The sequence below is a fragment of the Grammomys surdaster genome, unplaced genomic scaffold (genome assembly GCF_004785775.1).
Source record: "Grammomys surdaster isolate TR1022 unplaced genomic scaffold, NIH_TR_1.0 201, whole genome shotgun sequence".
Lineage (NCBI taxonomy): Eukaryota > Metazoa > Chordata > Mammalia > Rodentia > Muridae > Grammomys > Grammomys surdaster.
In genome coordinates, this window is record NW_021604646.1 from 137,059 (window position 1) to 162,798 (window position 25,740).

At 45.6% G+C, this 25,740-nt stretch overlaps 1 protein-coding gene across 2 annotated transcripts in view; it reads right to left on the reverse strand.

Annotated features, from left to right (window-relative positions):
* Nucleotides 1-202: 202 nt before the first annotated feature.
* Cdh5 (cadherin 5) overlaps nt 203-25,740 on the reverse strand; it is a 40,216-nt gene continuing 14,678 nt past the window's right edge. For both annotated transcript variants that reach the window (XM_028770402.1, XM_028770403.1), the window contains exons 3-12: nt 16,564-16,852; nt 15,640-15,756; nt 14,104-14,268; nt 12,917-13,104; nt 11,238-11,488; nt 7,497-7,639; nt 6,410-6,534; nt 5,960-6,068; nt 3,752-3,997; nt 203-2,264 (exon numbers count right to left, since the gene is read on the reverse strand). In XM_028770402.1, the coding sequence (XP_028626235.1) occupies nt 1,747-2,264; nt 3,752-3,997; nt 5,960-6,068; nt 6,410-6,534; nt 7,497-7,639; nt 11,238-11,488; nt 12,917-13,104; nt 14,104-14,268; nt 15,640-15,756; nt 16,564-16,852 (2,151 nt within the window). In that variant the 3' untranslated portion in view covers nt 203-1,746. The remainder of the gene's footprint in view (nt 2,265-3,751; nt 3,998-5,959; nt 6,069-6,409; nt 6,535-7,496; nt 7,640-11,237; nt 11,489-12,916; nt 13,105-14,103; nt 14,269-15,639; nt 15,757-16,563; nt 16,853-25,740) is intronic.

The following is a 25,740-nucleotide window of genomic DNA, read 5'->3' on the forward strand; positions in this document are numbered from 1 at the left end:
GAGCAGTACACACGCTTAACCAGTGGGCCATCTATCTAGCCCCGTCATCCACTTTCCTGGTGACTCACAAACTTCCTTGCCCTCTGAGTTCCTCTGATGAGGGCAGTAGCGGTTGTATACATGTATCCATGTCTGTGTGCACAGGACTGTGTGTGCATTTACATGCATGCGTGTCTATGTATTTCATATGGGCTCTCTCAGCTCTAGAAAAAGGAAGAACTTCAAGATGTCTTTATTTAGATATATAAAAAAAAGGTACAGTACATCTCATGCACCAGGGTGACTAACAGTCATCAGCCTACAGCAATCGCTACAGAAGGAAATACAAACTTATAGGAATTGTTCCTCTAACTAAGAAACCTGAATTAAAAAAAATTGTTAACCTAAATAGCAAACTGCTTATTACGCAACAAATCTTATTATATGTTGGTGAGAACTAGAGGCTTATAAGTGTCATTAGTAAAAAAAAAAATTAAGAGAAACTAATTATTGATTAGACAATTGCCAGTGCTATCTATAGTCCCCTGCAGAGAGGCCTTGTTGGGGGAGGGTTCCACAAAGGAAAGTGAGCTGAAGGCACGCTTCTGCCTCACCTGGACCTCTTTGTGTCTGAATGCCCCTTCCTCCAGCCGTGACTCAGTGGAAAGTTACTCAATTCCCTCCAAGGGAGAGATGCAGAGATGCCACTGCTCCTGGAAAGGGCAGGGGGTCTTGCATTCTGCAAGGTGTTCCCTGGGGGTGGGGTTCATTCCCTGAGATGTGGCAACCAGGCAAAAGGCAAGTGGCATAGCGGCTCTGTGATACAGTTACATTTGCTTTGGGGCATTGGCCAAGCTTGCGGAGGCTGCATCTTGGCAGCTTCCAAGAGACCATCAGACAGCAAAAGAAAAGGAAGGGTGAGTGACCAGGCGAGGCAGCTGCCTCCCACAGGCAACCCTGACAGGGTTGAGTGGCAGAGGGGCTTCTTAGCTCTTCTGGGTGAGTGGGTTGGAGGCTATCCTTGCTCTATGACCTGTCACCTATGGTCTCCACAGTCCTTCCTGGGTGAATTCACAGTTGCTTCAACATCGACAAGCCATTTCCCTGAAGTTGACGGAATGGGTCATTGCTCAGTAAAGCAGTAAATGGGGCTGCAGGCCTGCCGGATCACCTTAGGATCCAAGGTCAGGAGCTGCTGACAGTCTCCTTCCTCCCTGGACAGGCCTGGGGAGGGGCTGGGGAGTAGCTGGGCATTGGGGTAGGTGTGAGGGAGGGAAAGCAGTGCTGGGTCCCCTGAGAACAGGCATGATGGATCAGTTACAGCCTCCCTCTGGATTGGGCTCGAGAGTCCTGTCCCATACATAGCACATGCTATTCAGTCTTCTACCTTCAGACAGACAGCCTTACAGTCAGGGACCCTTGGGGAAGACTAGAAGTTCAGCATAGTCAGTTTGCTTGGCAGTTTTGAAGGGACAGGAGGTCTGGAATAGATTGGGGTGTGTATGTATGAGGGGGACAGGGTGGGAGCCCAGATAGAATAGTAGCCTCACTTTTCTAGTTTTTGGAGAGGCCATCGATAAGATATGTCTCTGTCCCTGGATATTTAAGGGACCTGGAATTTGCTACCTTGGAGATGGAAGGGTCTTTGATACCCACAGTCAAGGGCTGGAGAGTCTATGTCACTCCTTAGAAAACAGGGAAGGCAGTGTCAGGTGTCTGATCCAGGTTGCAATGAGATTGGGTCCCCAGGCCCAAAGACCAGAAACCCTAGATGATGAGCTCGTCCTGGGGATCCGAGCCATACAGCTCAGCCAGCATCTTGAACCTGGGTCCCCAGTCGTTGAGGAAGTCATAGTCGATGTCAGAGTCGGAGGAATTGGTGCTCAGGGAGCTGAGGGACTCTGCGATGGACTCTGCACCTTCGTAGCCATAGATGTGCAGTGTGTCGTAGGGGGGGCCACCGCCGTCATTGTCTGCTTCTTCTTTCTTCACCTCGATCATGGTGGCCATCTCCCTGGGCCCTCCGTGCATTCCAGGTGCCAGGCGCGGCGGCTTCTGCACCTGCGTGTACACGGCTGGCCGGGCGTCCATCGTGGACCGTAGGGGCTTGGTGGAGCCATTACGCACAGAATTAAGCACTGACACGTCGTAGCTGGTGGTGTCCATCTCGCCACCGCCCTCCTCGTCATAGGTGACCAGCTGCTCGTGAATCTCAAGCGCACTCTTGCTATGTGCATGAGCCTGCTTCCGGAGCCGCCTCCGCAGGAAGATAAGCAAGGTGATCACTGCAGGTCAGAGCAACAGATGTGGGTCAGACAGGTCCATGGGATCAGCCCTGACCCCCTGGGCCACTACCATGACTGGGTGAACAGATTTGATTTGGTCCAAAATGTAAGTCAGTAGCATAATATTGACCCTACTGAAGTCTGGGTGGGAATGGGTGTGGGAAGGCCCCCTGATCCTTGAGCTGTGGCAGAGAGCTCCTTCAATGACACTCAAGCCATTTCCTCTGTATTTCTAGCCTTGAGTTAGGTACTAATCTGTTAAATACAAACAGTGAGCATGGCCTCCCCAAGTCTCAGTTTTCCTGTCTGCAGAGTGGATACATTGATTGCTCTGTGACACTGGTATTTGGGGAAGATGATGATGAGATTCTGTACTGGCATCAATGCTTTTGCTATTATTATTATTTATGAAAAAGAAGTTGGTTTCTAATGTCTCTGGCACAGAAGTCCAGGAAATGAACTCACACAGTGGGAAGTTCAGAGGCCTGGACAATGGCTGCCTGTGCCTCATGGGATCCTAGCCTCTCAGTGTATCCCACAGGGCTGGTACAGCATAGAGAAAGTACTTTCTAGAAGGAACATCCGTTATCCCTTGACTGGAGAAGCCAGACTCTGCTGGGTGCTAATGCTAACAGGAAATTTCCTGGTGTCCCTGGGGGATGAGGCTGGCGAACACACCTTTTCTGTCAGCTTGCCCTTCACAAATCCTTGTCTGAGGTCTGTTTCTTGGGAAATGCCAGACCTAGGTGACCCTAAAGTGCCCCTGAAAGTGACAAGGCTCAGAAAAAAAAAGTAAAAAACAAAACTAAACAAAAAAAATGCAAAACAAAAGAGAAACTAAACCTGGAGGAATTCTATAAAAGCAAAAGAAATCCCCTAGTGACATTCCAAGCTAGAAGTCTCAAAACGTTCCGTTATAAAGGAATTTTAGAAACAATTAAAGCCAGGAGTGGTGGCACTCAGGTTTAGTCCCAGCCCTCTGAGGGTGAAGGCAAGTGAATTGGAGGCCCAGGTGCTCTTCAGAGTGAGTTCCAGGGCAGCCAAGGAGCTTGTCTCAAAATAAATGAGTACTATCAACAGACAACTGTTTTAATGTACACCAGTGCCCCAAACAACACTCAGAATATAATAAGCACTCAAAATATATTTAGCAAATGAATGAATGTCAAGTATAGATTCTTTTCTTTTTCTTTTTGAAAAGGCAATATTGAACCTGGTGCTTGACGCATGCTAACGTACTCTGCCGCTGAGATACACACCGGCCTGAGGTTATTTTGAAATGGAGTTAGCTTAAACAATGATCCTGTGGCTCATCCCTCCTTTCCCTTGCCCCATTAAGCTCCAGGTTGGTGGGGTTCTACATCTATATCTCTGTATCCTATACATACAAGAACTGTGGGCTCCAGAGTGGTGCAGGATCGGGCCAGAACCCTGTCTCTTCTGTGAAGCCCTCTTGATGTCACCTCCCTGTCCCATGAGACACTGACCTGTGATGGTGAGGATGCAGAGAAAGATGGCCACCAGTGCCTGGATGCTGACACCCGCCTGGGCGGCCATCTCCTCACAGAAGGTGAACTCGCCGTGTTCGTTGCACTTGCATACACCCACTGTTAGTGTGCTGGTTCCAGTCAGGCTGGGCACTCCATTGTCTGAGATGAGCACTGGCAGGTAGTGGAACTTGGTATGCTCCCGATTAAACTGCCCATACTTGACTGTGATGTTGGCCGTATTGTCTGCAAACACCAAGACCACAGAGTGAGGCTCTGCCAGGAGCATCTGCCCTCCTGTCCCATGGCGGGGGAAGCTGCCTCTTTCTGGGTGATTTCATTGCCTGCTTTGTTCCCTGCCTCATCTTTGGGTCCCCTGAGCATAGGCTTGTCCCTCTGCAGAGGACGTACTTGGGCAGCTGCTTTGACCTAGCCTAAAAGAACGGCTCAGTCAGCATGTTAAACCCCAACTTTGTGTTTCGGTGGTCAGTGGGCACATATCACCACCTTCTCCAATCCCATCTCAATAGAGGCTTTTGCTCAGCTCATTGCTGTATTGTTTCAAGCCTCCCCCCGCCACTCTTTCTCTCTCTGTCCCTCTGTCCCTCTGTCCCTCTCTTCTTCTCTCCCTTTCTCCCTCTCTCCCTCTCTCACGCACCCCGGGAAAAGAATGCTTTTTTCCTCCTTGCACCAGACTAACTTCTTTATGCCACCTTTGAATCATTGCAAAGGAGGCTTACAATCCTGGTTCCCCAGTGGTACTCCCATTTGCCATTGAGAGAGGATGTCCCAGGGCATTCTGCAGCCGAGAACCAGTTTCTGTGCCGATATCCCCTATCCCCAGCGCTAACCATTGGTTTACTGAACAAAAGGCTCCTCCAGGGACCTTTATAAACAGCCTGATTGTCAGACCGTTCCTTTTCATCACACACACACACACACACACACACACACACACACACGCTGCTGCTGCTGCTGCTATTAGGTGGCTGTAGACAAAGGAGAGCTGATCTGCCTTTTGTAGGTTCCTGGGAGGTTGTAACACCAATGGTCAGAGGACTGACTCAGCCACACAGCCAAGAGCAAACTGGGAGAAATGAGAGACTCTGATATGCAGACCACTGGTATGCAAACGACTCTGAGAACAACAGACTCGAGCGCATCCTGTTGCACATATGGGGTATGTGTGTGGGGTAGCTCCGAAACTTTCCATAATGGATCCCAGTTCTTAGTTCGTTCAAGGTACACAGTGGGAATGGGATAACGGGTGTTTTTGCAATGATATTTTCTGAGTATTGAGTTACGTCATCAACTGTCAGCACAGCATGGCTACCTTCCTCATTCTGTAGGCCATGGTGTTCATCTTGCTTGATGGGTCTGTGGCTGATCTTCTGTATATGCCCCTCACTCTCAGGGACCCTCTTCCCTAGTCTTCCCCAAGGATAACAATGGGCTGCTTCAGTACAGGGCCCTCACTGTGTCATCAGTAAGGAACAGGGAGATTTCTTCCCATGCTCAGGTGACCAGTTTGCTATAGTCATATCCAGGGGTGTATATCTTTCTTTGAAAGTTGCAGAGGCTGTGGAAACCTGGCCACTTTCAGATGGAATTAAATCAGCTTGGGGTCATCTCTCTAACAAGTGGATCTTCACCAGACCTCTTTCTGGCCACTGCTGACCTCACAAGACTCTCTGGGCTTTGATTGGCTGAATAGATGAGCTGTGATAAGATGTGATTGGCGGATCAAATCCTGTTCAGGGAACACTTTATGGTAGATACCTGTTCTAGATGAACTGCAACAAAGCTCATTGCAGCCCTTGGGTTCATGACTTCCTATTTCCTGTTTGGGCTCTTTGGAATGATCCCAAACATTATTAGAAGGAGCTTTTGAATAGGTTGGACTGAGCTGGCTGCCTGCATCCCTGTATCCATTCTGTGTTTCTCTTCAATGAAGCCTCTTCAGGGTAATGGTGACCCTCTGGACCATGTCCTATAGACCATGAAGCCTGACCAGGTGTTTGCAACTACAACACAGACCAACTGTACAATCTATATGATGAAAGTTGTACAGAATACCCACCCCATAATTTGAAACACCCTTTGGAGACCCGTCACCCCATGTTGGTCTAGTACTTGATCTTAGTGCTTTAAGAGTCTTAACTGACACCTCTGACCTTCTAAGAACCAATTGCCAGCTCTGAGGCTTACCGTTGTTGTTTATGAGGGTGAAGTTGCTGTCCTCGGTCTTCAGGGCAAACTTGAACTTTGGGTTTACTGGCACCACGTCCTTGTCTGTTGCAGAGATCTGTACTACCAGCTGGAATGTGAGAGACAGGGGAATGATCAGTGTGCTTTGGGGGTTCAAGGACGGGTTTAGACAGAACCATGGCTGCCTGTCACATGTGGCACCTATGATGGTCTCCCCAAAGCCACTTTGTATACTACCATCCTGCACTCACTTATCCCTGACCTACTCTTCAGACACTCCCAGAGCCTTCATTTCTCCTCCTATAAAATGGGAATAGCATTTTATTCAGGGCTATTATGTAGTTACTTTAAGATCAGGAAACTCTAGGTGGACAGGAAGGTGTTCTTCCACGTCATCTACCTGAAAACACACTGCCCTGCCCTCATCTCCCCCACGTGAGGCCAACTCACCTTGCCCTGGGCAGCATTCTCACACACTTTAGGTTCATAGGGCTGGGCAAATTCCGGGGCGTTGTCATTCTCATCCAAAATTTCAATGTAAACTTGCACAATGGATTCTTTACCTACGGGGTTACCTGTAGGGGAGACAGCTTGCTATCATCTGGGACTCAGCTGATGTTGGCCTCTGAAGATGTTTGGGTGGACAGTCCTGGGGCAATGTGTGGTGGAGGCCATTTTTGTTTTTCAGGAGGAAAGGCCAAGGATGGTGTTGCTCATGGAAGGAGTTTTGAGAAGGACACCATGGGGGGGGGGGTGGACTTTCATATGCAAGCAAACATGCTTATAAGAATTCAAGAGCTAACCATTCCTCAGCGCATCTTAAGAGGTTACTAAAAAATAAGTTAGTGAATAAATCAAGCAAACGGATACAACTGATTAGAACAATGCAATCAGACACATAACCATACACTTATTTAAGTAATGTGCCCTCTCAGGAACCCCCAAGGGACTTGGTTGCCATGGGAAAGCGAACACTATTTTGTTGGGTGATTGTTACAACTCCCCTTGCATCTGTCAGAATTTACACCAATTGAGGCAGAACCTTATAATCTCTACAGTTGAGAGCTGCTTCTTGGCTCTTTCACTGGTGCACACATAACTTTTTGTGCACAAGAGTGTTTACTAAGTGCATTTAACATTAAGAATCATGCAGCATTTGGCTCATGCACAGCCTTCGAGTCTCTCTGTGTTCTCTGGACCAAACCCTTGGAAAGTCTGTGTGGAGCAGGTGCCTTCACTGAATCTTATCACAGACATGTCTAAAGAGTCTGTTGCATCACAGAGCTTCTTAAACTATGATGCATTCAGTCTAGGGTGGTAGTCTATTATTCTGTACTCCCAACAAGGTTGTGGGTGCTCTCTATGACGGTGGTCCAAGGAGCACATTCAGAAACGGAAGGTCAACATATCCTAGCCAGAGAATACTTCCCCAGGGATTTAGAATACATTTAGAGGTCCAAAATGATGAGTCATGTCAGTTTTGAAAGAATGAGGGAAAAAGAAGACCCCAGATACCCTGGAAGGTGGAGCCACTCACCCCTAGAATCCAGTTCGTTGGCCTCCACAGTCAGGTTATACCAGGGATAGGTTTCTCTGTCCAGTTCTTTCTCATTATAGATGTCACCCTGTTTGGTTATTCTGAAGAATTGGCCTTTGTCACTGGCCTTGCGGATGGAGTATCTGTCAGGAGAAAGAGATTCATGGATTTCCTTGTCCTTTGTTGTTTCCAAAGTCCTCAGCTTGACAGAAAAGGCACTTCAGGATTTGACCTCTGTATCCTTCCCCACACTCCTATTAATGTTTCCTATTCTTACCACCCAGAGTGAGTGGACCTGCACATGTACACGTGAGCAGAATGATGCTCGACCTGAAGGATGTGGCTATCTTATGATTGGATGGGGTACCTGAGACTCCACCCAGGTACATTTTAAACTATGTATGTAACTTTAAAACACCGCAGCTAGAGTGTGTGTATGTGAAGATTGTTGCTACTACTGAAAAGCCATGACAAAAAAGAAGATGCAATACAAAATATGATACATTTTTTGATTGGAAGAAGGTCTGAGTCTACAGAATAAGCAATATTTGGGCATAATTATAAAAATATAACAATAGTTAGGCATGTGCTGATAGTCCTTCAAATGTTCCAGCAGTGTGAGGAAACAAAAGGGTTCAGACTCTCATGAACAAAAAGCAAATTCTCTAAGAAGAAAGGGAAATTAGTCCCACTCCAGATGTTTCCCTGAAGGTGAATGCTAGAACACACTAATGGAACTTTTGAAGAGATGTCTCTATGACCTGAAGATTGCACAAGCATAGCCAAGAGTCATTAAAATTAAAAGGCAAAGGATGATTGTATATGTGTTTGTAACTATGTCATTATTACTTATGAAATACAGCATTCACAAAGTCGAGTTCTGATTATGCAAAGAAGAAATCATTTTGAAGCTTTAAGAGATGTCCTAATCAAAAGGAAAAACCTAGTTTGGGAGGAACTGGAATGAAGGTGTTGGTTCATCTGTGACTGATGCTTTTAACTAGAAAACATTTGAGATTTTGTAGACAGAAGTAAATCTGTGGTCAAATGTCTATGAGGGAAAAAAGAAGGGTTATAGAAAGATGAGGAGCAAGAGGAAACCTGATTTGAGAAGTAGGAAATATAGAGCAAGGCACGCTAGATCAAGCCCAGCACAGACGGTGAAAACAGCAAGCAGGCTGAACACAAACTATCTCTGTTGAGATTAAAAAGGCATCCCAACCACGTGCTGCTTTCAAGAGATAGCTTAAAGTCATGCAATCTAGAAAAGTCAGAGGTAAAAGTTGCAGAATTTATCAAACAGAAATAACATACAAACAGGACGGGCAAGCGTAACATCATATGGTGTGGCATTGGGGACCAAAAGCAAAAGAAGGACAAACTAGCTGATTTCACAGGGTTGCAAAATTGCAGGTCCTGAGCTGAGCTGTGGAGCACTGGCTTCATGTTACAGATGCAAAGGGTTACAGACCCTTGCTTCTATCCCTTGCACTGGAAAAAGAAGTTATAGGACATTAATGAAGGCAAAACTGTGGTAAGTCTTAGTTAACTGGACAGAAAAATTAAAATAAATAAGACAGAAGTATTGATATTTCAGTAAAAATGGGCGCAACACAACTGTATTATATCCCAGAACATAGTAGACCACCCCCCCCAATCCCCACAGCACTAGTACAAGAAAACCAAACAATCCCAAGTCAATAAAGTCTTCAACCAAAGAAACAGCCAAGATTATAATCATAAATCCCGTGGAATAGATGAGAGTGAAATCAGGTCCCCAGATGTATGAGGTAGACTCAAATGGGAAAGGCTTGTTTTGTTCTCAACATGAAGACCTGATACTGCTAGGCCTGGTGACACTGGCCTGCAGTTCCAGGAATCTGAGGAAGAATCTCAAGATCTGCCTGGGCTATCAAGTGAGTTCATGGCTAGATTGGGTCATTTAGTAAGACCCTGTCTGAAAATGGCGGGGCAGGGGGAGGTCACAGAGGCCTGGGGATGTGGCCCGAAAAGTAGGGTGCTTGGGAGTCTCTTGACCAATGCTAGTATTGTAAATAAACAAAGATTTTCCAAAATCGATATATTAAATCAACTCTTGGGCCATCAAAATGGCTCAGTGGGCAAGGGTATCTATGGCCAAGCCTGATACTCTGAGTTCTAATCCCTGACTCTCATGGTCCAAGGAGAGAACTGACTCCCATAAGTGACCTCTGACCTCCACGTTCGTGCTGTGGCATGTACCACCCTTTACACACAGAATAAATAAAGAATTTTTTTTAAAAAAATAATCAAATAAAAAAATACCTCATTAGGATGTAAATATTTTTAAAAACTATATTAACATTATTCTTATGAAGCCAAGTGTGGTGGAATGTACCCTGTAATTTTGGTACTAAAGAGGCAGAGATAGGATTAGGGCAGTTCAAGGCCAGGTGGGATTAAAATATTCATGTGAAAGAATGGTCATTTCAGATTAGATAAAAAATGAAGAGAGAAGGGCTCCTGTTAGACAGGGTAAAACTCAGCAGAAAGCACTTCCACTAAAGCAGAGTGTCACAGAGGAACAGGCAAAGTGGGGAATTCAGAGGTAGGGTCAACTGTATGTAAGAAGTCAAATATATAACAGCAGTGGGGAAACAATGATGTTTAGTCAACAGGCCTGTCACAGCTGGTTTCATGTGTGGGATAAAATCAGATTGGACTGAATTCATGCTTACTACCAACTATTATATGACTCCAGGAAGTCTGAGCAGGTCTATGTATTCCCTTTGTCCCAGAGGCTAGAGGAGGGATATCTAGTTAAGACAGAGGAACAAGGACACAGGGTCGAATCTCTCGTTCCACACCCTCCAAGGTCCACATATTAGAAACTGTACCCACAGATGCATGTATTTGTGGCATTCAGAGATTAAGTTCTTGGGGGGTAATTATAATTCGTATTAGATCACGAGGGTGGGGTCCCCACCATGGATTAGTGGCTTTGTAAGAAGACAAAGAAAGACCTACACTGGCAAGCTCACTAGATCTCACCAATTTGCAGCAAGTAAGACTTCATTAGATGGCAATCAGGGGCTGGCACCATGCCCTTCGGATTTCCAAGCCTTAGACCCTTAAGATAAATAAAGCTCTGCAGTTCATAAATTATCCAGCCCATGCTATAAAGTTGTAGCAATGGAAAACGAGCTAGGAATAAGTACTGATGAACTGTGCAGAACATGATCCAAAGCAAAGGACAGGAAGAACACAAACGGTAATAACGAACACAGCATCTGTGCATCGGTCAGTTCGTGTGGCCATGAAGGGAAGGATACTCATCCCACATGAGAACCCGGTGGGAGCAGGACCTACCATAGATCTCTTTATAGAAATGTGTAGTTTCACCAAGTGAAAGCAACACTCTGACTTTGTGTCTTGGGAGACACATCTCTAAACTAGTTTTGGTGAGGGGGCTTCAGAAAAGCCATTCCTGCTTGATGGCCTCATTAGACAGGAACTACATGAGTTAAGGTTCAAAGTCCTTTAAAGAACAGAGGATGGCCTGGATCAGACAAGATAGACCAGACAGGAGCTGGCGGGAGAAGGGTGGTAGTGGAAAGAGCCAGGGTCTAGCTTCAGCATCTTTCCATGGAGGTTTTGTGAGACTGTATCCTTCTCTGAGCCTTGGTCTCAGGTCATCAGACATAAGAGTGTCCATGCCATGATCACCATGGCACTATCGCTTGATTCCCACCACTTCCTTACCCGATGCTGCGCTGAGCCTTGTCAGGGTCTTTGGCCACCACAGTGCCGATCCGTGGTTTCTTCTGGTTTTCTGGCAGCTGGAAGTGGTAGAAACGTCGCAGGAAGACAGGAGGCTCATCCACGTCTAGGACGTTGATGATGACCTTGGCTTTGTTTTTGCCTGCAGTTCTGCTCAGGTATTCGAATCTGATAGTGGGGTCCGTGGCCTCAATGTAGAATGTGTACTGCTGGATGTGTTCATAGTCCAGGGGCTGCATGGGCGGGAAGTATGGTCACTGACATCAGTGCTTTTTATTTTACCAGCCCAGCCTCTGTACCTGGTCTGGTTCTATGAATCAAGGACATGCCCAGCCCCAGTCCTCCTCTCAAGGAGGCAATGACCTAGTGGCTGTATTCAAAGGTAGTGCCTTTCCTGGTTTGCTCAAGATGCTTCTCCTGTGTTTGTCTGCCTAGCAAATTTCTTCCTGTTCATCCCGAGGAAGGAGTAGCAGCTTGCTATTAAGTAGGTACTAAGAGATGCTCTCAGAAAGTACTCCAGACAGAGGCAACACCTTCCTGTCTGGCATTATTGTGCAGCCTTGAATATACCAGTTACATTTTTTTTGTTATTGTTGTTTGTATGTCTATCTTCCCACTGTCTGAGAGCTTTGTGGACTCTGGTGTCTGTCTGTGTGTTCCCAGTCCTCTACCTGAAAATTCTAGAAGCATGAAAGCTCTTTTCCCTCTTCTTCTGGATTCAGTCAGTCAGACTGCTTGCTGCCAGCAGCAGCTACTGTCCATGGTTACTTGTGCCCTCAGGTATACATTCTTTACATGTATACTGATAGACTACTACTGTTGGGGCACAGGGAGTTAATGTTGGGGGGCATAGTGCTGATGAGTTTTTAAATGTCAACTTGCTGTACAATCTGAAATCACCTGAGAAGGGAACCTCAACTGAGGAATTGCCTAGATCAGGTTACATATGGGCTTCTCTGTGGGGGATTATCTCGATTGTTAATTGATGTAGGAAGACCCAGCCCTTTGTGGGCAGCACCATTCCCTAGGCCTGGTCCTGAACTGTATGAGAAGAGAAAGCTAGCTGATAGCCAAAGCCACAGACAGAAAGTATGAATGCATTCAGTTCCTTTTGCTTTTGACTGTGGTTGTCATGTGACCAATTGTCTCAAGTTCCTGCCATCGTGACTTTTCCTTAACAATGGACTCAACTTGGAATTGTAAATCAAATGCACCCCTTCTTCTCCAAAGTTGCTTTTGGTCAAGGTTGTTCTATTATAGCGTGAGAAATGAGACTAGAACAAGTGTTGTTTGTTGTGGTTGCTTACCCCAGAGCCTGATCTTCCTGTTGTAACTCTGAGACATGCTCTATATAGCCACCAAGGGTCTGGGCCCCACTTGTACCTGTTCGTCAATGATTGACACCTATCCCTGCTCCTGAGGCTTCTAGGGATTACTGCCCAAATAAACATTTCACATCCAGAGTCTTGCCTCTGCTCTATCTCTGGAACAATTCAGGATGAGACTGTGGCTTATAGTCTCCATGAACTCGTGGCCAGCTCTGAGCTGTACAAGAACATTCTCCTTCAATGGCCCGTGGCTCAGAAGTGATCCCTGAGTATCTGTTGGATACCACAAACTCCACAGCCCACGGATTGGTTCAGTTCTATAGGTCTACATACCTTCGTGGGTTTGATGATACCCTCATTACGTTTGGGGTCTGTCTCAATGGTGAAGGTGTCCCTGTACTCGCCCTGCATGATGCTGTACTTGGTCATCCGATTCTGAGGCTCATCTGGGTCCTCAACAGACAGAAAGCCCAAAGGCTTGCCCACACGGATGTCTTCAGGCACCGAAAATGTGTATGTAGCTGATGAGCACAGGATACCGAAAAGAGTTAATGAGATAGATGAGACGATTGTCCCTTCATATTCTCTCTCTCTCTCTCTCTCTCTCTCTCTCTCTCTCTCTCTCACACACACACACACACACACACACACACACACACCAAGGGTCTTACCCAGGCTAGGCAATCATGCTCTTACTGAACTATACCCCTAGCCTTTGGAATTTTGAGATAGAGGCTGGGTTTGAATTTGCAAGTCTCCTGTCTCTGTCTCTTGAATGCTAGGGTCACAGGCATGTAATGCCCTATCTGGGTATCAAAGAATATTTTGCTACAGAAAACAGTCAAGAAGCTTACGATTGTGTGATTCTGGGTCTCAAGGTAAGGAGGCCTATCTTGCCTTTTGTCCATCTGTCAAGCTAGCAGGGAGTTAGCTCCTTCTGTACATTGGAACATCAATAGACAAGAGAGACAAATCTTGCCTTAAGGAAGCAACAGAGCTACGTCAGAACTAGATAATTCAGGGGCAGCTGAGGCCTGTATTTCCACATAGCTAGTGGGTTCAATGAACACACCGACTTACTTTTCCTCTCTACTCTCACCCAGGGCCCAGGAAAAGCTCTTGACAGTTTCTAAAGAGAAAATCAATTTGTGGATATGTTTATACCAGGCTTTGGTTGTACCCTATTCTCTGGGATTTTATAGCTGGGCCTTCAGTCTCAGAGGTTCTCAATGAAATTGCTTCTGTCTCACAGTGGGACTTGAAGCATTGCAGTGCCATCAGCAGGGCTGTAATTTTTTTTTTTTAAAATCTGGTCTGTGAAGGGACTCACATCGGACAGTTGAGAGACCTTGAGAGCGATGCATTAAGATGCATCAGGGTCTCTATACCCTGGCTTCAGAAGTGTCCTGGGATATAGCAAGGAGTAGAGAGATTTGGAGCACTCTCTGAGTGGCTCCCAAATCACTGAACCTGGATGGTCTCAGCCCCTGTCTACTTAAAGGCCTATGGGAGGGGCTTACACTGAGTAAAGATGGGGAAGTTGTCATTGATGTCTTCCAGTTTGATCAGCACAGTGGCTGTGCCTGACTCTCCCCGAAGACCCTGGGCATCCTGTGTTTCCACCACGATCTTGTATTCAGCCCGTGTCTCTCTGTCCAAATTTTTGGCCTTTGTGAAAATGAGTCCTGAAAAGAAAGTGTCCCAACAGGGATTGTGTTATCTGAGGAGCCTTGAGAAAATCTGAATGCTCAGATCCTTTCAGAATGACACAGGTGACTCCACTATATATCTGAGATTGAGAACCCCAAAACCATAGCCCACTAACTCCATACCTTGCCCTGTATGGCTAAAAGCTGGCCAAATGTATAGTCCAATATTTTTCCTAGCCAGAGAGAATGCTATGTTGAGAAAGACCATACTGCCAATTCTAGGCTCAGTGTGAGATGGATTAGTGATGTCTGCCTTGGTACACAGCCTTGACTGGCTGTGCCGTGTCTTAGTGCTGATGCTGTACTTGACTAATGATGTCTGTATTGACATACATAGAAATGACTGCCCTTTTTAGTGCCGAGAGTGCTGTGATGGATTAGTGATGTATCTCTTGGTGCACGTAGAAGTACCAGTTGCACTATGCATTTGCTCATCTTCTGGAAGACAAGTGTGTCTGGCTTGAGTAACTGGCCTTCTTTCTTGCTTCCAAGGTTCAGTACTTACAGTTTTAAAAATCTGCTAAACACCAACTTATGGCCTGAGAAGCCTTCTGTACTTGCAGACTTGAATCCTGTGATGAACTGCAACCTAGTAGCATGTAAATAAACTAAAGCCCTAACTTTGGAGTATGCTCAGCCAATCACAGCAGCTGTGCCTCAGTTAATCATAGGCTGCCACCTGTTCAAAGCTATTCAAATAAGGCAGACACCCCAGCTGGAACCGACCGAGCTGTTTCTAGATTGCAGGGTTTTTTTTTTCTTTCTGCACTATAAATATCACCCAACTATGTGGCAGCCCTGGGGTTTCTCTGAACTTGTTTGGCTTCTGGGGTGTCCCAATTTGTGAACTGTTCTTTGCAAAAATTAAACTCGATAAAATTTAATTGGTCTAAAGTTTTTTATCTTAACAAGGCACGAAAAAAAAATTATGTGGCTGTGCCTATGCTAAATCTAATTCCAACTTCACAGCTACTGCGCAAGGGCGTGTGAGCATGCCTATCTTCTGGACAAAGGAAGTAAGGCTCTTAGGTGTTAGCTAACTTGGCCAAGGGCTGTAGGGCTAAGCAGCAGTTCTGGATTCAAATCAGATGTCTCTGAACATGCACAAAGACCTTCCAACCAGTATGTTCTGTTGAGTCCTGGTCTATGCTTGGGTGAAAAAAAAGCCCTGATTTTCTTTCTGGACTTGAGTATGTGCTTTGGACATTTGTCTGCTTCCTTCTCTGGATCAATGGCTGGTGACACCTATCAGGTTAGTGTTCTTTCTACATTGGCACCTGCAATATTCACGATCCTCCTCCACCCCTCCAACTAGGTACCCACCCAAAAGGTTTAAGTCATACAGACCAGAATTATCAATGGCGAAATACTCATTTCCTTTCACGATTTGGTACAAGACAGTGGCGTGGCCAGCCACAGTGGGGTCATCTGCATCCACTGCTGTCACACGGATGACAGAGGTCCCTGTGGAGAGAGAGTTCTGGTGTATCTGCTCATGACTGTGGCCCTCATCCCAGTTCCTGGTGGGAGTAGATGGGGTGCTGCTCTTTCTACTGCCCAAGCTGAAGGAATGAAGACTGCTTTGTGCCAGAGGGGCCATCACGAGGACAAAGTGCCAGCAAGGGTAAGCCCAGCCAGATCAGTCATGAAGCAGGCAGAGAGAACAGGTGGTTTGTGTGTTTGTGGGAGAAATGAAGAAGGGAAGATGTTTGGGTTCGAGAGACATCACTTAGGTGATGTCTGGGTGGATTTTCAGTTTCTGAAGGTGGGACTGGGAAGGGTGCTGCAAATCCTCCATAGGGGTCAAGACCCCATTTCTCATCCTTTGGAGACCTAGGTTTCCTCAAGGAGGTCTGGCTTCATGGCCTTGAGCTCAGATCTCAGACAGAGGAGTAGAGAGACACACACTCTTTCCCTGGACCTTCTGGAAGCAGGATGAGGACAGGCTAGTACCTCCTAAGCCCATATCTAGGGTGACGACACACTCTGGGGTCAGGATCAGGGCCCAGGCTATAATGAGTCAGTGCTCAGCACATTATGATGATTAAAACTCGTCTATGATTAGGGTCAGAGTTTCGTTTGGGACTAGGTCAGAGGTTAGCCTTTAGGGACACATTTTGAAATCATGTAAAGGCACCAAGAGAGCATGACAACTACTTTCTTGAGCTTACTGGAGCCCACCCTAAGCATTGAAGTGGCTGATGGGAGAGGTGTCTTCAGGCTGGGGTTGAGGAGGGGAGGAGAGAGAAAGAGGGAAGACTAGGCACATACCTATAGCTGACATCTCCGGCACAGATGCGTTGAATACCTGGCGTGTAAACACAGGCCAATTGTCATTTATGTCATGCACCTTGACAGTGAAGCTGGAGGGCTGTTCCAGGTTTTTGTTGGTATTCTTGTCCACAATGAGGGCAGTAAGGAGGTACTCAGGGATCTTTTCCCGGTCTAACCTCTCATAGGCAAGCACATCCCCCGTGTCAGCATCGACCCCGAAGATCTTGCCAGCAAAGTCTCCTTGGAGCACGTACTTAGCATTCTGACGGTTCACGTTGGACTTGATCTGAGGAAGAACAGGCAACATGAGCTGGGAATGGGCAGTATGTGTGCACAAATGAGTGTACAAGCTTGTGTGTGTGCATTCACACTATGATGCATGCATGTATGCTGACCATACATGTGTGGAGGGCTGAGTAGGGATGCTAACTGTGACACCAAAGTTTTAAACAAGAACTGGTCACCAGTGAGTTCTTTACCACATCACTTCAGGCATGGCAGTGATGGACTTTTCTTAGCTGTGCCCAATGCATAGAATGGAGCCTAGTAATGCACTTGCCATTTGAGAATAAAGAGTGTCTTTCTCCCTTAGAAGACATGGGTTGTTAATATCTCATCTTTAAAATGGACCTAATTGGATTCCTAAGGTTGATTTACACAAATGCATACAGCTCCCCCCACCCCAGAAATGAGTGCCAGGAAACCTTGGTTTCTCTTGTTGTCCCTTGCAAAAATGGGACACGCCAGTGATGTACTGGAGTTGACTTATACCAATATGGCTTTGAAGACTTGGCTAGAATTGGGGAATATTTGTGATGTGGCTGTTAAACATGGCCATATTAAAAATTAAATTATCTGAGTGTACAATGAAATAAATCATTTGCTATAGATGGTTAACTGACCCAGGATTTGGGCATTTGGAACCAGTTTAGGAGACATGCCTCTGGAGATGGTGTCTGTTGCGTTTTTTTTTTTCCAGAGAGCATTGACAGAAATGAGAAGGTCCACACTGAATGGACTGGGTAAGCGAAGCAGCCGCATCCATCTCTCCCTGATTGCCGACTATAGATGCTTGTGCTGCTATGTCTTCCCCGCCAAGATGGACTGCACCTTAAAACTGTGAGCCCAGTTAAGCTCTTCCTTCCTGAACTTTTGTTAAGTATTTCGTCACAGCAAGAAAAATGTGGCTCATACAGATATATGAGAAGCAAAGATTTACAGATATTCAGAATTCATGTCTCTAACCACGTCTCGGCACTTTGTCACATTCTTGAGGTTACTGTGTCTTCTGTGTGAGTACAGCGGCAACACTAAATGGGGTAGGGCTATGCACATCTTCTACTCTCTCTGCCTTCGGGGATATCATAGCATCAGCTATGTGGGAACTGGCAAGTTCTACACATCTGTATTCTCCCTGTAGAACCAGATGTCAGACATTTGTCGGCACAGTAAGTACTGGTTCCAGTAAATCTGCTTTTGGAATGATGCATAAAATACTCTCTTCTTGGTGATTTACAGTGTCTGACCTGCACAATGGAACTCCCATGAGCTTTGTTTTAACTCAGGACGTCCTGTACCTCTTAGACCATTGAGCTTTTTTTTCTTTCACAACACATGCTAATAGTACCTTAACGGAAAGCAATGTGTGCCTAGCACCTTGTACTGAACATTACTGAGGCAAATGAGAGTAGTTGCTACTCTGTGATAGACCCACACGTCAAAAGATCACAGAAAGTTTGAGTGGTGAGTATTCTTTTTTTATTTTTTATTTTTACAACCAGAGGATATTCAATCTATATGTTGATAGTATTTCATGCGTTCAAAATAGTACTTTTCTAGAAAGCTAGAATGACCCTAAAAGAATTCCATTTGAAAACAAAAAACAAAAAACAACAAACAAACAAAAATTGGATGCCTACCAGGTATCAGGCACACTATGGAACCCATAGATATCCAAAGTTCCATTCTGGTTCTCAGAACTGAGGCTAACATCTCGGGAGGGGGGGAGCAGCACTTCGGATCAGATGATGTAATACCCTTATTTGCAGGTGTGTGGTAAAGACTAGTTAAGAAGGTGGGAGAAGAGAGAGGGTGGCCAGGAGATCAAGGACAGTAGCCTTTGGGGAGAAGGAGATTCCAGAAGGGTGTGGACGAACCCTGGGAGCCCTAGAAGTGTCCTTAGAGCAGAATAGTTGCTCAGTAATTGGAGCCTCTGATGAGGGGAGTGTCAGCTGGGTGGAAGGCTGAGAAGCCAGATGGCAGAAACAGAGAGGATTCTGGAAGGTGAAAGACTAGAGGCATGGAGGGAAGACCCTTTCCATTGAGTGGGCACTGGGAGGCAGGCAGCAGCTGGGACTGGCAGAGATCCCGGAGCAGGGACTGTGGTGTACAGGGGGCAGGTAACACAAGAAGCCATGTTCTAGTTCTGTAACCTGTGGCCTGCAGGGATGGAAGGGAATGAAGAAGAGTGGTAGCCTCATACCCTCTCTGAGCAAGGCCCACGTTAAGCTGAGACACTGGTCTTAACCAGGACCTGTGATCTGCCTGAAGGCACAGAAAGGACGTGGACTGATCAGTGCAGACATCATGATTGGCCTTTTCCCCATAGACCTTTTTTTTTTATTCCTTTCTGTTCTCTACTCTTCTCTTTTTCCTCCTCTCCCACACCTCCCTCCCTCCCTTTCTTCCTTCTTTCCTTCCTTCCTTTCCTCTTCTTTTCTTCCTTTGACAAGATCTGTTTATATAACCCAGGCTGGCCTTGAACTCTCCATCTTCTTGCCTCAGGCTCCAGAGTGCCAGGGTTATAGCATGCACTGCCATGATTGACCCAGTTTTATTTAAATAGACAGTAGTTTTAAACCCTCTTTTTAGACTTAAAGAAATCTTGAGACACCAGTGCACAGAGTTCCCGTGTGCCTGCTCCCCTTTACCTCAGCAGCACACCTTACGCTAGTGTGGTCTCTTGGAAAAATGAAGACCTAACAGGTGAAGTACGATTGATTAACACAGATAGTCTATATAGATTTCCTTGTTTTTCACCTCGTATCTATGTCCCACTTGCCACCCAAGATGCCATTTAGTTATAGTTTCATTTTGGTGGTGACAGTTTTCGAGAGTTTATTTTTGATGACCTTGTCGGTTTGGAGGAATGGTGGTCAGGACTTCCCCTGGATGCTCTTCCATTTAAATTTCTGTTTTTCTCACTACTGAACTGGAATATAGATTTGGCCCCACCCCCTATTTAATATCATTGTGTTTGGGTGAAATATCTCAATGCCAACAGCTGTCCTGCCCTGGCAGGCTACTCCCAGCTGGCTCCCATTGTCCATCCAGGCTTATAAACAAAAGCTCCAGACTTTGACCTGGATAAACACGCACTTCCTTCAGATTGTGTCCTCAGAGCTAGGAGGGGTCCCTTGGAGTCCTGTGTTTGTGTCTTGTACGTACTCTTCTTTTAACCAGGATGGGGGTCACGTGCAGTTCCTCGACTCCTCTGACTCCATGTTAGGTACCAAATAGGTTCTGTCATCACAAGACACAGAGTGTCTGCTACCCTTCCAAAGCATGTCCTGTTTGGCTCTGGCCTCCACTTTCTGATAGCTCTTCATGACTCATCCCTTCAGATCTACCTCATGGCTAACCATTCTCCTCAGAGGATGATTCATGGCCAGTTATCCCATTGGGAAAGCAGTAACTGGACTAATGGTATTTCCCTCTATGACGCAGAGTTCACTGTAATTCTACATGTGCGTCTTTCCTTCTGACTGGTCAGAGGGCAGGATTTACATCATCTAGAAAAAAAAAGCCATTCTTGGAAGCCAGACTAGCCGGTGTGCCCAGTTATTGGGCTGTGGGTGAGGCTGTTAGTAGATACTTCCCAGACCTGTTTCCTTTAGCAGGAATTGGGAGGCCATTCTGGTGACCTCTCCAGACTTGTGCCCTCCCCTCACAGGTTCTCTTAGCCTATTTCTGTATCTCCAAAACACTTCTGTCCACACAGCTTGTGGGGTTCTTTGATATATGCTGTTTCTCTAGATGTCAGGTTCTCAAACTGTAGTCGTCGACCCCATGCAGTGTCACGTGCCTAAATGTCGGACTTGTGAAAAATTTGGCAACACTGAATAATTTCTTCATGAACAATGACCAAAAATGTAATTCATAATCCAAGTGTGATGGTGTCTGTGGCAGCATTTGCCTGTGTCGTATCACACAACTTCACTGCTGCCTTGGTTCTTCACATAGAGCATGTGCATTAGGAGGCATTGTGTATGCACTAGGCATTGTGTGTGCCCTAAGCATGGTGCGTGCACTAGGCATTGTGTGTGCTGTCATGCCACATAACACCAATGAGTGACACCTGAGACACTTGGCTCAGATTTAACACTTCTGTACGGAGTACAGTGACTTTATTATGCATACAAAGTTTTCTGTTCTTATAGAAACAATGATATGATAAAAAGATCTTTAAGGTATGTATATGTATATATGTATCATCTTTAAATATATATTTATATTTTATATATTTATATCCTTATATATTTATTTATCCTTATAGGACACAGAGAGAGAGAGACACACACATAAAATATTTTTTTGAGACATGGTCTAACTATGTATTCTTGGCTGACCTGGAGCTTGTTATGTAGACCAGATTGGCCCCAGACTCACAGAGATGCCCCTGCCTCTGCCTCCCAAGCACTCAGATTAAAGATATATGCCACCATTCTTTGTAAAATAAATTTTTAACATTTTCCTGCCACCAGTCCTCAGTGTATAAGAGTCAACATTGCTGTGTCTTTGAATTGGATTGTGTCAGAATAGTTGATTTTAAAAATTTCTGTTTGAGTTCTTGGCTTCAGTTTCATTTAAAAAATAGTTAAATGAATTTTACCTTTGAAAAAAAAGAGTTTATAAAATAGTTCTAAACATGCTTCTGCCGTTGTGTGCTATGTTTTTATGCAAAGCAGTGCTCTTACACTGAGTATCTCAGAATCAAAATATTGATCCAGGGTGCCTACCTTTAATACCAGCTCCTAGGAGACAAAGGCAGGCAGATTTTTGTGAGCTTGAGACCAGTCTCAATAGAGTGAGTTCCAGGCCAGCCAGGGCTAAAAGCAAGACCCTGTTCAAACAGATAGACAGAAAATAGGCAAACACATCTATTGTTAAAGATACTGACTCCAACACACTTTATGCCTAGCAAATATTCAGCCAAGGTTTTTTGAAACGTGTGTGTGTGCGTGTGCGTGTGTGTGTGTTTGTTGGGGGAGGCTGTGTATGTACACAAATAGGTGCATATATGTGGTGGCCAGAGGACAACCTTGGGTGTGTTTCTGAGGCATTGTCCACCTTTCAGGGGGTACAATATGGTCTCTTAAAGCCTGCAGCTTGCTAAGTAGGTTAGACTGGCTGATTCATAAACCGCAGGGACCTACCTGCCTCTGCCTTCTCAACGCCAGCATTGTAAGCAAGTGCCTCCCTGCCTGGGTTAACACTTAATTATTTATATGAAAATAAGTATCAATTTCATTATGGTGCAAATTTGCTCTCATTTTAATAAATGATAATTACATGTATACCAAAGAATTGTCTAAAAATGAATTGCTTTATGATTTATTATCAGTCAATGTTGACCTGTACACCTATTTTAAATGTCTCTATATATAACCTGTTACATAAAAATTCCTTGGGGACAAAGAGATTTGTAAATGGAAGAAGCTTGAGAAGGACTGCTCTAGGCCCAGGCAGAGGGTGGTAAATGATTTCTGTAATGGTCCAGAGAGAAAAGAATTTTGGCTTTTTGGATCATATAATCTTGGTCACAGCACACTCCAAGCTGCCATTATAACATGGAAGCAGCCATGGGCAATCAGTAAACTAATTAATGTGGCTGTGTTCCAATAAAACTTTATTTATAAGACCAGGCAGAGGGCCATATTGGTCTCTGGAAAGAAGTTTCTACATTTCTACTATCCATGAGAGTGATGAGCAGACTTTTGCCCAGTGCTAAGACAGCCCTCAGTCTAAGGCTCGGAACTGCTCATTCTTTCTCCAGTGCACTGACCTGGTCCTTCTTATAGCTGGGGTGTGGATTCAAAGAAGCTGACATGGTAAGACTTCAATGCTGTCAGCTTTCTTCCTCACAGATAGGGCTTAAGAAGCTTAATCCATCATCCCCTGACTACATGTGAAACCCCACTATGCGGCCATTCCCTTGAATTAGACTGGGTGATTTTGATGTCCGTGACCATTTGGCATGGTGAGAAGGTCCATTGCTCATTTAGATAGTCTCCAAGCTCTTGGGAGATGGACTTCTGTTGGTCATATTTTAGACTTGGACAATGAAGTCACAGTCCATGACACTGCTTCTCCAGAAGTTATGCCTGGATCAAACATCTCATGAGTAGGGGGTCTTGACATTTGAAGAGCTGTATGGAATCATGGGGAACCTAGGAAGGATAATGAGATAACCTGTGCAAAGAAGCCCCTCTTCCCATTTAATTTTATTAATGGTAGTATCTAACTATATAGCTCAGGCTAGCCTTGAACTCTTGATCTTTCTGCTTTGGTCTCTTGAAGGCTGGGATTTCAGGTTTATACCACTATGCTTGATGAACAAGTTTTTTTGTTTGTTTGTTTGTTTTTTTGTTTTTTTTTTTTTGAGGAGGCTCAAAGCCTACGACCAAGGTTTTCAGACAATGGCCTGGATGATCTGCATTGTTATCCATGTGACATTGTAGAAGGCTACTAAGACTTCCCCTGACCTCTCAAGCAGGAACATCTAATGCGGCCTTAGCTGATTCTTCCCTTAACTCTGAGCCTTCAGGCCAGGCTGATCTCTTCAGCCTTAGCACAGGGAGGCCTTGTTAGTGATTGTTGCTCTGCAGATCAAAGTGTGGGAGAAAAATGAACCACGATGCTCACGGCTGCTTCTGCCACAGATACAGCCCTCACCACAACCATTTTCTTCTACTGTCCATCATCAGTGCTGTCCATCACTGTCAGCACCACATTTTCATAATTACCACCGTTGCTACCTTCTCCATCCCCTTTGCCATCTCTCGCATCGCCATCACCGCTTCCACCACCTACTCCTTTACTCTCAGTCACGTTCACCTCCACCGCTGAACCAACACTACCACCGATAGCTCTGTAACAGCCTCCACTCTTGTGGTGGTGTGAATAAGAATGGCCCACACAGGCTCATATATTTGGATGCTTAAGGAGTAGCATTAGGTGTAGCTTCGTTGGAGTGGGTGTGGCCTTGTTGGAGGAAATGTGTCACTGGGGGTGGGCTTTCAGGTTCAAATGTTCAAGCCAGGCCCAATCTCTCTCTCTCTCTCTCTCTCTCTCTCTCTCTCTCTCTCTCTCTCTCTCCCTGCACCTGCACCTGCACCTGCACCTGCACCTGCACCTGCACCTGCACCTGCACCTGCAGACTAAGGTATATTACTCTGAGCTACTTTTTCAGCACCATGTCTGCCTGCATGCTGCTATGCTTCCCACTGTGGTAATAATGGACTAAACCTCTGAATGATAAGACAATCCCCAATTAAATGTTTTCCTTTATGAGTTACCTTGGTTACTGTTTCTCTTCACAATAGGATATTGACTAGGACAACTGTTATCGCTCCTTATCTACTTCACTAATATTGTGGCCTGAAAGTGAAATGAGTCCCAGTGTTTGAACACTTGATTCTCAGCTGGTAGCACTGTTTTAGAAGGTTGTAAACCTTTAGGAAGTAGATACTTGCTAGAGGAAGTAGGTCATTAGGTTGGGCCTTGAGGTTTTACAGCATGGTCCTACTTCCTCTCTACTCTCTGCTTCCTGACTGGAGAACACAGTGTAGCCCTCTTCTTCACACTTGACCCATCATGTCTTCCCTGATGTGATAGAGTCCATCCCTTCTTATCCTGTGAGCCAGAGTAAACCCTTCCTCCTATAAGTTGCTCCTTGTGAGGTGTGTTAAATAAAGGATACTCACACTACAATCCAAAGACCCAGAGAAGTTAGAGAAAGAAGAAAGATCTGGGAGGAGGCACATGGATCTTCCTGGGAATGGGAATAGGAAGTAGAGTAGATTTTGTGGACGGACTGGGGCAAATGGGGATGGGGACAGGAGAGATCAGGTGAGGGAGAGAGGGATGGAGGGAGAAAGTAGAGGGAGAGACTACTGGAATAGGTGGCCATTTAAGGGGTGATGTCGAACCCTAGTGCAGTGGAACCTTCCTGGAAATGATGAGGGTGACTCTAGTGAGGACTCAAACTCAACTGACAAAAATTCACAAGCAAAGAAGTCAATGAAATGATACCTAATGATAATTTGCTATACTTTAGATCTGAGAGTAGCCCAATCATCCCCAGAGAGGCCTCCTCCAGTAGCTGATGGGAGCAGATGCAGATAATGGAGTGTATGAAGCCTGAACTAGTCATCTTCCTTAACCAGGCTAGTCTCCCAGTGGTGGGACTAGGACACCAACCCAGCTACTAAACCCTGTTCTGCCTGCAAGATGTACTGTGGGCACTGGTGGCTCAGAAACTGTGGAACTGACCAACCAATGACTGGTCTAACTTGAGGCTCAAGTCATGACACTGCCTGATGGCCAGGAACCAGTAGCTGGATGGCTCAGAGATTTAGGCTAGAACCAAACACAACTGGCAAAAACAAAGTCAATGAAGTGATACCTAATGATAATTTGCTATACTGTAGATCTGAGAGTAGCCCAGTCATCCCCAGAGAGGCCTCCTCCAGTAGCTAATGAGAGCAGATGCAGAGACACACAGCCAAACATCAGGTGGAGTGACCAACCAGTGACTGGTCTAACTTGAGGCCCCCAGTGACACACTTCCTCCAACAAGGCCACACCCACTCCAACAAAGCTGTACCTCCTAATGCTACACCTTAAGCATCCAAATATACGAGCCTGTGTGGGCCACTCCTATGCTTGGAGAACCCCGAAGAAAGTGGGGAGGGGAGGACTGTAGGAGTCAAAGGGGTCAAGGACATCAGAACACAGGCCCACAGAATCAACTCAACAGGGCTCATATGTGTTCATAGAGACTGAATTAGCAATCACGGAGCCTGCATGGGTCTGCACTAGGTTCTCTGCACACATGCTTTGGTTGTTTAGTTTGCTGTTCTTGGGACTCCTAGCACTGGGCGTTGGGCTGTC